Source organism: Vidua macroura, chromosome 3, assembly GCF_024509145.1.
Source record: "Vidua macroura isolate BioBank_ID:100142 chromosome 3, ASM2450914v1, whole genome shotgun sequence".
In the NCBI taxonomy this organism is placed as follows: domain Eukaryota; kingdom Metazoa; phylum Chordata; class Aves; order Passeriformes; family Viduidae; genus Vidua; species Vidua macroura.
The window spans coordinates 18,340,975-18,356,294 of NC_071573.1; the positions used below are offsets into that span (position 1 = coordinate 18,340,975).

The 15,320-nt window shown below is 44.2% G+C and overlaps 1 protein-coding gene across 1 annotated transcript in view; it reads right to left on the reverse strand.

Annotated features, from left to right (window-relative positions):
* The window catches only part of MDGA1 (MAM domain containing glycosylphosphatidylinositol anchor 1), a 142,736-nt gene that overhangs the window by 60,360 nt on the left and 67,056 nt on the right, over positions 1-15,320 (reverse strand). Inside the window, exon 8 of the mRNA XM_053974235.1 lies at positions 14,643-14,936. Coding sequence (XP_053830210.1) covers positions 14,643-14,936 — 294 coding nt within the window. The remainder of the gene's footprint in view (positions 1-14,642; positions 14,937-15,320) is intronic.

Consider the following 15,320-nt stretch of genomic DNA (forward strand, 5'->3'; position numbering starts at 1 on the left):
GAAGGACACACTATTTCTTCTTCCAATTCTTGGATTTTGGTCCAACATGTAAACATCTGAATTTGGTTCCATAAGTTTTCATTATTCTCATTCTTAACTCTCCTGGGACACCAAAGTTAAGACACCGCCTCATTTTGACCCACTGCATCAAGATCAGAAAGTGAATCCTGGCCTGAGTCAATCCATCAGCAATTATCATTCTGAGGGGTTGCACCAGCACACACTGCAACACAGCATCCTTCTCCTTCTGCCCTCTCCGTAACAAATAATAATGCCTCCCAGAATCGGCTATCCCAGGTAAAAAGGACATTTTAAACCAGTTTCAGCAGCATTTGCTGAGACATCCCACTATAGTGGGCAGGAAGTAAATATAATTCTGCATACAGTTTTGGAAAAAACCTGCGTGGACTTAAATCTGGAAATATTTGTGGCTAAATCTGCGATACAAGCCAGAGAAATAGGAAAGACAGCCCACCTCTGTGTGTAAGACTCTAGCTAGGACTATGTACCCTGATCTGAATTCATCAGTGCAAAAATGGCAGACTAACAATGGATCATAAAAATCTTAAAAATTACACAGAAAGTAGTAAAATATCTACTTTCTGTAGAAAAGGGATCTTTTCTGTAGAAAAGGGAAAACTTTGTCCAGCCAGGCCTTTGAGGTGATAGCACCTTTTGAACACCAGAGGAGATAAAATTATTCTGTACCCTCCATGCAAGCACTGCCTATGGAGGTACAACCCAAATCATTGGGTCAACCTAAGTAGATGAAACCTCAGAACAAACAGCAATAAACCTTTTTATTCCTGACTGATTCCATAAAAAAACTCATGGAAGATGAATGTGGGATGCAACATTCCAAGTTAAAAATGAATGATGATTAATATAGTTTTATGGGTCCTTGGCAGACAAATCGGGTAGTGCTTGAGAAAGCAACAAGAAGAGTAACTATCTTGTCATAACATCCTCAGGCTTTGGAAAGAACCTGGCTTGCTTCCACACGACAGACTAATTGAAGATGTAATACTACTCAAATGCAGCCCACATTAAGCAGATTAAAAACACATTAACTAAAAGAGTTCAAAAAGAAATTTTAAATGGCTGCACACACCATTGGGATCTCTCTAGTGAGAGGGAACGCCTATTCAAGGAAGACATCTCTAGAAAGAACCCACATGAACCTCTTAAACTGATGCTATTTCACATCTCCATAAAGGTCAGAGATCCAGAGAACAGCTTGGCAAAGCTAAAGTATATCAATTATAAAGCACCCTGTTCAGGCTGTGTAGCCAACATCACACATAACCACCTTTAGTGTCTGAATCACCTTATATCTGTGTGCAGCTGGGTGCACACTTTGGCACATCTGTGGCTTGTGGCTTGGGCTGTGCTTCCTTCCCTCCCACACAAAGGCAGTGATAACTGATGATCACCATCCCTAAGCACTTGTGTCAATATAAGAACCAACATTCTAAAAGATAGAAAACACGTAGCAGTAAATGACATACTAAAGAAGTACCTCTTACAGGACAATTCGGCTTGCCTGATGGAATAGTCTTTTGGGAACTTCATTAATTTTGTCCTGGATATTCACATAACTATAGAAAATTTGGGAATAATGTATGGTCATAATAAGGTCATAATAATGACCTTTAAAGGTCATAATGTAAAGGTTCTTGAAAGAAAACTGTTGAGGAAAGAATGTGTCACTCTTGCAAGGGAAGACACAATGACTCCAAGAGGAGCCTGAGTTAATGTAACTGATTAACATCAGCTTTCAGCTTAATTCTGTAGTCCAAAGATGTCCAAATGCTTGGGTGATTAAGCCAAAGCTTACTAAACATACTGTGAGATGGGCATCGCATCTGTGCTGGTGAGATAATTTTTAAAAGCCTGTTTAATACATGTAGCCATGCTGACAGAATGATGTTGAGAAAAAATGAGAAGAGGGCCATAAAAATAAATACAGGGCTGGAAAACATGCCTTGTGGTTAATGGCTAAAGAGACTCTTTCTGGATTGCCTACTGAAAAGGCTAAGAGATTACTTGTTCTGGTATCTGAGACTACATGAGGAAGAGACTGCTGATAACAAATAGCTCGTTATGTGAGAAAACAAAGGCATAAAAAGAGCTTGTAGCTGGAAACTGAAATGAGACAGGCTTAGATTAAGTGATGACAACAGAACCATGAGAGTAAAAAAACACTGGAACAACTTACTGAGCAACACATTGAATTCTCTGTCACTTCAGGGTGTGAGAAGATGCTGCACTGAAAATGTACAAATATCCAAGTTTAGATGTACAAAGGTAAACTCTCCTTGTTCCTCAGCTCCATCAGTGATAGGGACTATCCTTAGCATATAAATAAGACAAACAGCACAAAATTATTAGAAAGAGATTCAAAGAGCTCTTGTTTTGTCATAGTGATTGGGAAGCTGGAGTCACGGCATTTTGGATAAGCAGATTGGAGCACATAAGCTTCCCTAAAGAGTTTTTTTTTTTTTAAAAAACAAAAAAACAAAACAAAACAAAAAAAAAAAAACAAAAAAAAAAACAAAAAAAAAAAAAACAAAACAAAACAAAACAAAAAAAAACCAAAAATCCCAACACAAAACCCAACTCTTTCCTCCTTTCTTTAAAATAGTTTCATTTTCATTTTTTCATTTATACATGTAAGTTGGTTCCTAGAAAGTGAATCAGTGTGAAAACTTATCCACTTCCATGCATAAGTTTGGACTTTGGCAGAGCCTTATTACAAGCAGCCAAAGGGGAAAAGAAAGATTTCCAAATCGCAAAACCCTATTTTGAGTTGCTCTGTTTTCCTCTGATCGAGCCAACTGCTGCCATTTTCTTATCCCTTTAGATCTACTTTAGTCTCTCCAGCAACCCACCTTAGATGGAGGGCTGCTCACTTTCCCTCAAGCCCCATTTCTCCGTTTTACAGCATACCAGAATGTTGGCTGAAGGGCCTGTATAAACGATGAACTGCTCAGAAAATCCCAGCAGACTTAGTGCTATTAAGCTCATCTATATTGCATTCAGTTATTAGATACTGTATTCTAGCTTGTGATTAGGACAGTGCAGTATTTCCTTGCAATCAGCATTTTGTAAGGAAAATCCCTGTTCAGTGCAAATGCTACTGTCATTCTTTGTTCTCTTGACCTCAATCACAGCCACTGCTGGGAGCCTCTGTTAGTTTTCTAATTCCTCCTGTGAAATGCTTGGCTGAATTTGCCCCAGAGTTGTAGCATATTTGCTACACTGAGAGATGAGATGAGATTTGCAGCACTGGTTTCATCATCTGTGAGAGCATATCACAACAGATCAAGAATCTTATTTTTCCTTCCACCTCTTTCCAGTCTGGGCTACCTGTAGAACTTGAGATCTCAGTCGCAATCCCAAACTGCCATTTTGGTCTAGCAGTAGGTTTAAGGTTCAGAGAACCGTGAAGGCTACAGCTGCAGGGATTTTGGGACTGGAAAAGGCATGCCAAGTAGAGCACAACACTGCACCAACATTGATCTCTCCACATCTTTCTTAATCTGTGCCACCCATGGTACTGGGGACCTCAGGCTCTGTCCAAAGCTGCAATTAGTGCTAGGGTTCAGAGAAAAAAAAAAAAAAAAAAAATGCCTACAGGTCCAGGGATACTGAGGCTGGAAAGCCTGCATTTCCAGGAATCAAAAAAATCAAGTCACAAGTGCTGTTCCCCAGTGCTCAGTGTCGAAGACAGCTCTGCTTAATCTTTATCAATTATGTGGATGACAGGATTGGGGACACCCTCAGTCAGTTTGCAGACACACCAATTTGGGTTGGAGTATCAATCTGCTGGAGCAGAGGCAAGCCCTGCAGAGGGATCTGGACAGGCTGGATCAATGGGCTGAGACCAACTGTAGGAAGGACAACAACGTGAAGTTCCGGGTCCTGCCCTTGGGTCACAACAAGCCCTTGCAGCACTACAGGCTGGGGCAGAGAGGCTGGAAAGCTGCCCAGCAGAAAAGGACCTGGGAGTGCTGACTGACAGCGACTGAACATCAGCCAGTGTCTGCCCAGGGGGCCAAGAAGGCCGATGGCATCCTGGCCTGTACCAGCAGTGGTGTGGCCAGCAGGACCAGGACCGGGACTGTCCCCATTACTCAGCACAGGTGAGGCCTCACCTTGAATCCAATGCTCAGTTCTGGGCTTCTCAATTCAAGAATGACATTGAGGTGCTGGAGTGTGTCCAAAAAAGGCAACAGAGCTGGGGAAGGGTCCAGGGCACAAGTCCTACAAGGAATGACTGAGGGACCTGGGGTTGCCCAGTCTGGAGAAAAGGTGGGTCAGGGGAGATCCTTTTGCCCTACAATTATCTGAAAGGAGGCTGTGGCAAGATGAGGGCCAGTCTCTTCTCCAGGCATATAGTGATAGGACAAGATGAAACAGCTTCAAGTTGTGTCAGGGGAGGTTTGGGTTGCATATTAGGAAAAATTTCTTCACCTAAAGGGTGGTCAAGATTGGAATAGGCTACCCAAAGAAGTGGTGGATTCACCATCCCTGAAAGTGTTCCAAAAATAAGTGGATGTGGCACTTTGTGATAAGGTTTAGTGGCCATGGTGGTTAGGCCAGAGGTTATCTTGAAGGTCTTTTCCAATCTTGTGATTCAGTCTCAGAAGCCAGCTTCCTCCCAATCAACAGTAACAAAAATTTCCATGGTTTCCTGTGACCACACGTGACCCTAGAAACAAGGACTCCAAAATTAAACAAAATGCAACAGGTAGGCATTCAAACAGGAAATGTAGGCATGTCTGTAAATTCCTGGGACCAATGATGGATTTGCAGGTTCATTACTGGGATCATGAAAGAAAACCAACTGTTCTACCTTGAGTAATGGAGGCCAATTATATTTGAATCAGAAATAACAGTTGACATAAGGAAGGAGTGTGTGCACACTTGTGCTTATTTTTGTTTGCAATAGAGACGCAAAAATGAATGGAAAATAGGAACTATATGAAGTGAAATAGAGTGAAAGGGGTGAATGTTGGAAATATGATTTCTGGTCATTAAGAAAACACTATTTCCTGGCTTCAAAGAAAAAACAGTTTCTTGTTCAGAAACTGGCCCAAGTGGAAAAGCCCAAAACTAGTCACTGAGCAGCTCCACAGAAAGCTCCAAAAAGTTCTATGACCTTGCTAAAAACGGAGCCCTCAGCCTCCCTGTAAATTGTCCTAGCACAGAATTGGAAACAGGGAGACTCACTGGGATGTAGAGAAGTCTAAGCACCTCTGAAATTTAATTCTCATTTAAACAGTTTCCCTGTAGGGGTGAATGTAATTAGTGCTGTTTCAGAGCTCGGGGTCAGGATGGTCACAGCTAATTCAAAACACATCCAGGATGTTTAGTTTTCTACTGGGGCCTCTGTTCTTATCAGGAATGTCTCAGGGGCTTCCCTGCATAAGTCCCTTCCTCAAAAGTGGCATCACTATTCTGTGCATTGCTTCCACATGCCTGCCACAATCCTCCAGTCCTCCTGGGCTTGAGGAAATAGCTCTGCTCCAGTGCCAGAATCCAGAGAGCAGGTGAAGAGTAGCATGTTATTCTGCTCCTGCACTGTCATAGGTGCTCCATGACATGGTTTACAGCCCAAAAATCCTGGTAGAAAAGCAAAGGCACAGGCACAATGCCTTAGCACCACATAGCTCTCTCTGGAAAAGAGGCTGGGGGAAAAGGATCTCTGCTTCCCTGGCACAGGTCCTGTGCCAGGTCTGGTGGCCTATGATGCCCTGCAGGTGTGGAGAGCTGTTTTCACTTCTCTGTGCCTCAGGCCCTTGTGCAGAGGCTGAGCATTAATATGAGAAAATGAATCACAATTTTTGTTTGCTTGTTGACTTCCTGGTTTTCCTAGTGAGTTCTGGTCCATGACCTCTCTCTCTCCACCACCAAGAGGCAGAATTTGATAGGGACAAGCCATTCCCTCTTTTTCTGTCCTGTGACCCCAGGCTCAAAACATGAGACCTGACAGCAGGCTTCTAATTTGCTCCATCTTCCACTTCCCTTGCCCCATGACTGCTGAAGCCAGCAAGTCCTTGTTTCAGCTGGCACAGAGTTAATTTTCTTCATAGTAGCTGGTATGGTGCTCTGTTTTTGATTTAGGTACAGTGCTGTACTTAGGATGAGAATAATTTTGATAATGCACTGATGTCTTAGTTCTTAGTAAGCAGTGCTTTAACTCATGGACTTTCCACTGTCTCATGGTTTGCCAGTGAGCAGGTGCACAAGGAGTTGGGAGGGAGCATGGCCAGGACAGCTGACCTGAACAAACCAAAGGAACATTCCATACCACAGAATGTCATGCCCAGTATATAAACTGGGGGGAGATGGCTGAGAGGCACCAATTGTTACTTAGGGATGGCTGGGCATTGGTCAGTGAGCTGTGAGTAATTGTACTGTGTTTCACTTATTTTTGAGCTTTACTCCTTTTTTTCCCCCCATCTCTCTCTCCTTTACATTACTATCATTACTACTAATATAATAATTTATTTCAATCACTAAATTTTCCTACCTCAATCCACAGGTTTTACCTTTTTTTTTTTTTTTTGGATCTTCATCCCATCTGTAACAGATTCCCCATGAACTCAGATACCAGTCCTATTTATCACCCTTAGCAGAGAATATCCCATAACCCCGCATTCCAGGATCCACAAAGCTTTCTCTGCCATGGCCAAGTTCCCATGTCTCTTGGACCTGTACTGGTGCTGCACAGGCCCAAAGAGAGAGCTACAGCTGCAGTGCCAGACTCACTATCTCTGACCTACTGACTGGCGATAAGCACACAGCAGAAGTACTCACAGTCTATGTTACATCCCTGTGCAAACAGAAGCAGAGCCAGGACAACCTCTCCCTCCAGCTAGGCTGTCTTGATGCAATCTGGGAATCACCAGCTGTATGGCACACTGGAGAACTTTGATACAGGTGGTTTTACCCATTGTCTAAGCCTAGCAAAGCAGTTTCATCAGAATGGAAAGATGGGAAGCACTGGGAAAGTGTCTGACAGTCCTCTGGCAGCAGTATGCTCCTGTGACTTAAAGAGAAGCATATGTGTGGGTGAGACCCAAACATGCACAGCCTTGCAGGATGCTCAGCACAAAGCATTTGAGAGGATTCTGGAGTTGTTTCTTACCTCAATAAGTTGATATATACTTGGGTCCTACAGGGAGAATAGCTGCCATGGCAGGAAAAATTAGAAGGAATGTCTGCATTAGAACAGTATGAGATTTGGTATTCAGCCCTGAAAGGGCCCTAGGCGAGCAAATATTTACAGAGAGATGACCAAGATTGTCTGCCATCCACTGTGTCTATACAGCTCTTGTCTCTCCCTTCCTGACAAAACTGTACAGCTTGAATGTGTCTCTCTCAATAAAATTAAGTTGCTCTTCCTGCAGAGTCTGGCAAAAAAACAGGATAATGGCAGATTATGGAACGTGTATTTGTTTCTCCCAACAATATCTGAGAAATGAATTAACCGATTTAAACCAGTTCTCTTCTGAACAAACAAATCCATCTCTCTAGGCGAAGAGCTCTCACACAAGCTTTTACTCAGCCTATTATTGCAACCACAGAGGTGCTGAGAGATGAGCAATGAGCTGCACAGAAGCTGAATGGCAGTGCAGATGGGCTGCAATCTCACATAGTAGACCCAGGTTCCAGCCTTAGGGCAGGCTCCCACCTTCCTGACACACATATCTGGGGATTGTCCTCCCTCCTTTCATGGGCTTTTACCCAGGGCACAGCGAGGAGGCCTCACTGTACTTTGCATCTGATGTGTGGTGCCACAGACTGGACATGCCAGCTTTGCAAAATCTGCTCCACAGCCTCTGAAATCCCCCTGCCATATGGGCCTTTTGCTTTATGTCTCAAGTCTCTTGTATCTCCTGGCCACCACAGGGTGCAGACATGCTCTGTCAGACCAATTTCAAAGAGGTAAATCAGAAAAGCTCTCAAGGCACAAGGGAGGCTTCCCAAGAAATCTGAGTGAGTGGAAGCACATGGGAACCTTCCCCACAAGGCAGCAAACAGAGGAGAGAACACAGCTCTTGCAGGGTAAGACCCTACTGTTAAACACTGACAACAAAAATTCAGACCAGCCAAAATCCATACAACTGCTTTACTCTGTGAAATATGTTTTTTTGTTTTTTTGGTTTTTTTTTTGGTTTTTTGGTTTTTTTTTGGTTTTTTTTTTGGTTTTTTTTTTTGGTTTTTTGGGGGTTTTTTTTTGTTTGTTTGTTTTTTTATTTTTTTAAGTTGGATATAACAAATTCTACAAAAAAAAAAAACCAAAAAAAACCCAGCACTGGGAGTCCTGGGGATTTGCTGTATGAGCATAAAGGCATTCCAAAGAAGAAGGCTTTAGCTAAGCATCCTTAGCCTGCCAGACTTAAAGCCATGAGGCTGGCAGGAGGGCAGGGCCAACGAGTCCTACACAGTAACTTTTGGTACAACCCTATGTGAGGACCCAATCCTAAACTGATGAAAGCACTGTCATGGACTCCATCTCTCAGGCCCCATGACCAATACATGGTAATTGTTATGACAAATCTGAGGCCAGCTGTAAGTGTCTGTGATTATTACTTTGCTCTGAACTGTGGCCATTTGGGTTTACAGCCATGACAGAGTAAAACTTCAGCCTGTCTTGAGACTGACAACTCTAATTAGTTGTAAGCAGCCTGGGCATTGGGAAGCGGAGTGAGCGATCCTAATGCTGTATCACCCAGGACAGGGCTGCGTGCACAAACACGAGCTCTAAGGAGCTTAATCCCAAACACGATAGTGGCAAGCAAAAAGTGTGTTGACAATCAGGAATGAAATCCTCTGCTCTTAACAAGGGGAGAAGAAGGGTGCTGTGTATTGAGAGAAATGCAGAAATTACATGTATACTTTCAGCTCAGTCACACAAACCTCTATACAACTTATCTGGGGATAAGCGGGGAAGATTTCCATCAAAGTGAAACCTAACTACCAGGTCAGGCTTTGTTCAGACTGGTGGTTCAATATTATGCCCATCGCTATGAATTATTTTATTCTTCCTACCAATTAAAGTCCCTAAGTTTGCAAACACTGAACTTCCAGAAGGCACAGTTTTCCTTTGGCTTTGAATACAGACACACTTGCCCCAGAGCATCAGTTCATTCTTAAACCTTTGATGGTGTAAAAAGAGCCAGAACACATGAGAGTTCTAGCTGGCAGGAGAGCCTGAGGTTTCCCTCTCTTGGCAGCAGCACGCGTAACATGGAGAACAGCAATACTGAAGTATGAATGAAAGAGTAGGAAAGCTCCAGCCACCACAAGAGCAGAAAAACCATCTTCTGCCCCCAAGTTAGCTCCTGAACTGTGCTCCTCAGCTTGGAGGAGGGTAACAGGATGAATTTCACCAATGAAAATGATAAAGAAAAACAAAGCAGTCACTATAAATAAATACACTCAGAAATTAAACCAACCAGGTCTAAAATTCTTAGCAGATGACTCCATAGTGCAGCTCACACGGCCAAGCAGCAAGACAGATAAGCCAGCTCAGCCACAGACAGAGGGGTCAGCTCTGGCTCCTGACAGCCTCATTTCTCTTAGACTCCCTTCATAGCAGGGAGAGCTGCAGGGAACTTTTAGCAGCCAAAAGCTCCATCTTAGCCACTCTGCAAAAACATCTCCATGCCCAAAACACATCTCAAGAGGACTTTTAAGAGAGCAGTTAATATCCAAGCTTGCATTTCAGGAGGGGGCAGGGCACCAGCAAGAAGCACTGACATTGAGCTATGGCTTCAACAGCTGATCGAAACAGTTTAATGCATTTCCATTTCCAGTTGCATGGAGCCAGCAATGTTTCTTACTTATTTACAGTATCACCCCCTCCCCTGCTCCCCGCTCTTGTGTTTGCTACATAGATAACACGGGAAATTGATGCTGACTATCGCCTGCATGATGTACAGCACTGCCGATGGGTTCAGCAGGATTTTAAAGAGGAATGAGTCAACAGTGTGTGACCAGGAATAACATTTGCCAGTGTGTGAGCTTGAATAGGAAAACATATCTGTGCCCACCTGAACATTAGTTAAAGTGACAATGGCAACAGATGCCCCAGCAGGACGTGTTCTGGCAGCCTTCCAGGCCAGGGCAGAGCCAGACCTGCTAGTCACCAGCCCTATAGCAATGCCTGTGTCTAGGACTATAAATGGCTCCCGAAGTCCTGACAACCATCCCTCCAAAGGGAATGCCAGTCTGCATTCCTGATTACACCTAACATTCACTATGCTTTGAAGATAAAGCACAATAACTCACCTGCTGCCTAATGTGGCAGAATTTTATCTAAGGGCAATAAGCATAATCCTTTGAAGATCAATCACAGATGATTGTGGGCTATTACTTTAGATCCAGAAGAGATAAATTCACAGGCCATGTTATTGCAGAGAAAGAGACACTCAGGTAAATTCCTTTTCTAGTCTTTCTTCCTGCAAAGATTTCACCTGCTGTGTGATCCCAACATGGGAAATGGCCAACTTTCAGACTTGACTATTGAAAACAAAGTCAGTCCTATATAACTACCACCCTTTCCTCCTACTCTTCTTCCATTGGGCACTCAGAGATGCCAAAACCTCTGCAAAAGACAAAAATGGCAGCAGGAAAAATCTGCTTATCTCATCTTCAGAACTTTGTGAAGTAATTAACAACTCAACAGAGGACACAGGTGCTCTTCTACCAGGCTTTGATGGTTATCTAAAGAGGGAGAAGCCATTCAGATGATGAAGTGTGGGCCTGAGACAGAAAGTAGTGAGTGCTGTGAAGGAGAATAAACCCATCTGCAGGAAAATATGGGAGCAGATGTATTGAGAATCAGGTGGGATGAGGAGTGCACGACTGAGCTGGACTTGGACGGAGCTGTGCAGTAGTTTATAGGATGTAGCCCAGGACTGGCAGAGCATCAGAGCTGACATAATATTATTCAAGCAGGAAAATGTAGTAAGATTGCAATTTTCACCATACTGTTTTATAAGGCTCTAACAGAGCAAATGTCATATTCACCATGGTAAGACAATCATCTCAAGGGCTACTTCTAGCAACAGCTAGAGCTTAAAGTCACTACTAACCTTTCCAATTCCTGCAAATTCTGCTTTTGGCAGTATTTTAGGTTACATGGCAAATACTCGTCTTTCAGTTTTTTGTTTCATACTTGCTAAATTAGTATCTAAGTAGCATCCTTTTCATTGATCCTCACATGCAGCTTTCTTTCTTCTTCTCATACACAGCAGCTCAAATGACACTACTGAGTTCCAAAACCCAGACTGCTTCACATTTTCAAGCCCAATGTGTGTTTCACAGCCTTAGACTAGTTCCCCTGCACAGGGTGGCCCAGGCCTAATTTTAAACACACCTCAGCAGAGGATTCATTTTTCTGATGGGATTTTCTCAAGTACTGGTCCTGAAAAAAACCCTTGATAACAGCATCAATAATAGCATTGATATTATTAACAGCACTCTGCCACTCCATTAATATTTTTATTTCAAGACGTCAAAGTGCTATGTTTATTATGCTCCACAAATCTTTGATTAGATTGGTCAGTTTTATTCCTGTTTTGAAGGTACAGGAGAAAATGACAAGACATTGCCAATCCAAGTGTAGATTCCCAGGAGTTCTGACAAGCCCAGACTCTCACTATAACCATTATACAACATTTCTTCATCTTAAACACAGAGATATAAGGCTGCAGAGACTTTCATAAACTTATTAATCTTTCAAAGCTCTATACTACAGACCAGGAAGTCCAGGGAAGAGATCATCCATCCTGTCAGAGACCTGATGATAGACAATTTCAGCTCATAAGCTAAAAGAAAAGCAATTTCTTCTGCTTTCTAAGTACAAAAAGAAAAGCAATGTTTTTGCTTTCTTAAAAAAAAAAAAAAAGTAAAAAGCCCAAACACCTTTTACACCTTTTTTTGACAGCTGACTTGTCCTTTTTGTCTTCTTATTCTCTTTCCACTATTGCAGTGCAGTTGAAAAAGCCTATTTCTGGACTAGTGTGTTACAAAACAGCACCATATGCATGAGGATGAAGGGAGAAAACCAAGGGAGAGGGGAAACACAGAAACAGGTTCTGACATCTAATCACATCTGCTGTATTGATTTTGCAACTTTAGCTTTGGAGCAATCAGAGAAACAGCCACATTACCATCCAGGATGCACTGCTCCCCGGAGCGAGGCGGCTCCAGAGGCGCTCCCAGGGCCGCACAAACAGGCGGCCTGCGTGCGCACACACGTGCACGGCCCTGTGGATGCGCACCCCTCCGGAGCGGCGCTCCGATGGGATACGCAGCCTGGGCGAGGTGAGAGAAGCGCTCATCACGGAGGCTGCAGGAGCCACACGATCCCCATTTCCAACAAGATGAAAATTCCAGAGCAAGCCACCGAACTAATGAGCTGCCCATGCTGGAAAGCTGTGTTTCAATTAACCACAGCAGCCCCTGCCGCACCCACATCCTTCCAGCAGCATGAACAAGGAGGAGAGGGATAAACAAACAGGGACTGTGTTTTTTCTGGATCTGTTTTCTGCATGAAGGGAAAGGGAGGAGGCTGTAAAAGGGACGAGGGCAATTCTTGCCCTACTTTCTTGGTTTGTAGTTTCTTTTTCATGCTAATGGAAGGAGCAATCGACAGCACTGGAACCAAAGCTGCCTGCTGAGGCACAGAACAGGCAGTGCCACCATGAAGTCCTTCCACGTTTTCCAGGCAGGATGAGATGGCTCTGGTGTACAAACACTCAGTATGCACCCAGCTTCCACTAAGGCTACACAGAACTGATTGACAAGGGAAGGTGGGCTGGCATGTGGACTATATCACCATTACTTGGGCAAAATTACAATAAAGCATTGCTTGGCTATGGGATGAGCTATAGGAAGAACATGTTCAGCTACCCTTTACACAGAAGTTCATCACATCTTTGCTTTCTTGAGAGTCGCATCATAGTCTCTGCCCCAGACAGCTTCTGGCTTGCACCTACCATCTTTCTTGTGTGGGGAATCATGTCCTATCCCTTCAGCCCAAGATTCAGTTCTGTGATCCCCCTCCAGACCACCTAGTATGACTGCATTCATCCCAAGCTCAGCACTGCTGCTCCCTCTGCAGGGGCAGTGAGGGTCAAGCGAGGGCCACACAGCTTTCAGACAGCAACACCAAACCGGAGACACCAGCAGGTTTCGTGGTTCTTGGTTCCCAAGTGAAATTTGCAGTATTTGTCATCGTCTCTTGATGTGACCAAGAGTTACCTTCCCTGCCATGTCCTTCCAAGTCCCATATGACTGAACCAGGTGGCTTTCCTGAACAGCTCAAACCAAGACGCACATTTTCACCCTGCTTAAGGGAAGCATCTCCGCACTACTTATCTGCTTGGAAATCTTCACACATTTCCCTATCTCATCCTGTAATCTAAGCCCTCCACAGTCCTGAATAGACAGAGATAATTTTAAAAGGGGCTCTTCAAATACTCAAAGTGCCTGCAGGATTTCACACACCTCTGTTATTGCTGTGCTCCCAGCAGCTCACATCTGTGAGCAGTTTGTCTGGTTGGTTTCAGCCAGGTTGTCTGCTCTGGTCTCACTTCTCTTATTCCTGGGGAGCGAGCCTGGGAGAGTGGCAGCATGTCTAATGAGTGCTGCTGTGCTATGTCTGGAGGCTTGTCACTCACAGCCCACAGGCAGCATGCCCAGGTGTAAATTAACCTGTTCCCTGCCTGCCGCACACCTGCCAGATGAGCGCTGCTCAGAGTACTCTGTCGGTGTTCAACAATCGCACCGCACTAATAGGACAAGATCTGCAGGGAGAGCCAAGGCATTTTATCTGGCTGCCTTCCCCCAGTCTGATTTGAAGTCTTGTAAGAGGGAGAGCACAGACTGTTGCATGTCAAAACACACCTCAACAGCTGTGGGAGCTGAGCAGGCACTCACTTCTCTGGAGGGAGAAACCACTACAGGGAAGGGATGGAGATGTCACCCAAATCAGCATCCCACCCTCTATGTTCACCTCTGTCTACAGATACTGCCTTCAAATGGGGCTGGGAGAACCACCCAGAGCCGAAATCACCCCACATACCTGCAAAGTATCAGCTTCCTGTTACTCACAGCCTGGTTGTATGAAAACCATTTGGGATTATACATTCCCTGTTACCTATCACTGCTTTTCAGGCAAAATGATTCAGGCATATCCAGGGGTAACTAAGTTGAAGAAAGTGTTGAGGTGTGGAAATGATCTAAATAACATTCATTTTCCACCTTTTGAGTACTTGACTTTACAAACTTACTAACATATCCTGAAGGTATTTTACACACATGTAATGCACATAAACACACCTGGTAGAGCTGCACTCATCCCCTGACACGGAAATAGAAATCATTGTACACAAATACACACAACAGCTCTCCCTTCCACTTGCAACATGCTTGCCATATGGTACCCTGCTCTTAGCCTTGTGTAGACCGACCAATTAAATATAAACTGTTCAAAGGTCCCCAGACAAAAGAGATGTGTCTGCTCAGCCCAGTAAGAAAGTTCAACCCCATCTAGCCCCCAGGCTTTTGTGTACACAGGCATTCAGGCAGGCACTCCAGCACTGTATGGTTGTACTCACACTGCACGTTGAGCTGCACCAGGGCTTCCCGGGGTCTGATGTTAAATCCATTGTACCTGGCTGTCTGACACTTATAGGTCCCGCTCATTTCTCGGCTCACACTCTCCAGGTGCAGCTTCCCATCATATGTCTCCATTGTCATTGTCCCTGAAGGCATGGGGGTTTCCTTGTCTACCCGGGACCAGATGATGGGAGGCTTCGGCTTTCCTCGAACCTCGCACTGCAGCTCAGCCCTGGAGCCTTCCCGCACAGTGATGGTGGACTGACCTTTAGGGACACTGATTGTTGGTGGCACTAAAAGAGAGACAAGAGGGGAATAATTTTATACTGGGTTTTCAGCAAGTAAGGAATAGTCTTGAGATGCTTCTGATGGAATCACACCAACAGCCTTGAACTCCAAAGGTTTCCGCTCGACACACTGCAATCCTTCTGTGAACATACTGTCCATGCAAGTTATCCTGCAGGGTCTGGAGCTTCAGGGTACCAAGGAGGATTCCAGCCTTTCCAACAGTGTGTCCCAATATCAATGCCGAGGGCCAGTTGTATTGGGGCAGACTCCAGGCTCCCATCCCTCTGTTTGCAAAATGCTATCCAGCTGTAGGGATAGCATCAAGGAACACAAAGGCAAAAGCCTCTTTGATCCATTTCTCAATTTCTGGTCAGTGAATTTCTCAAGTG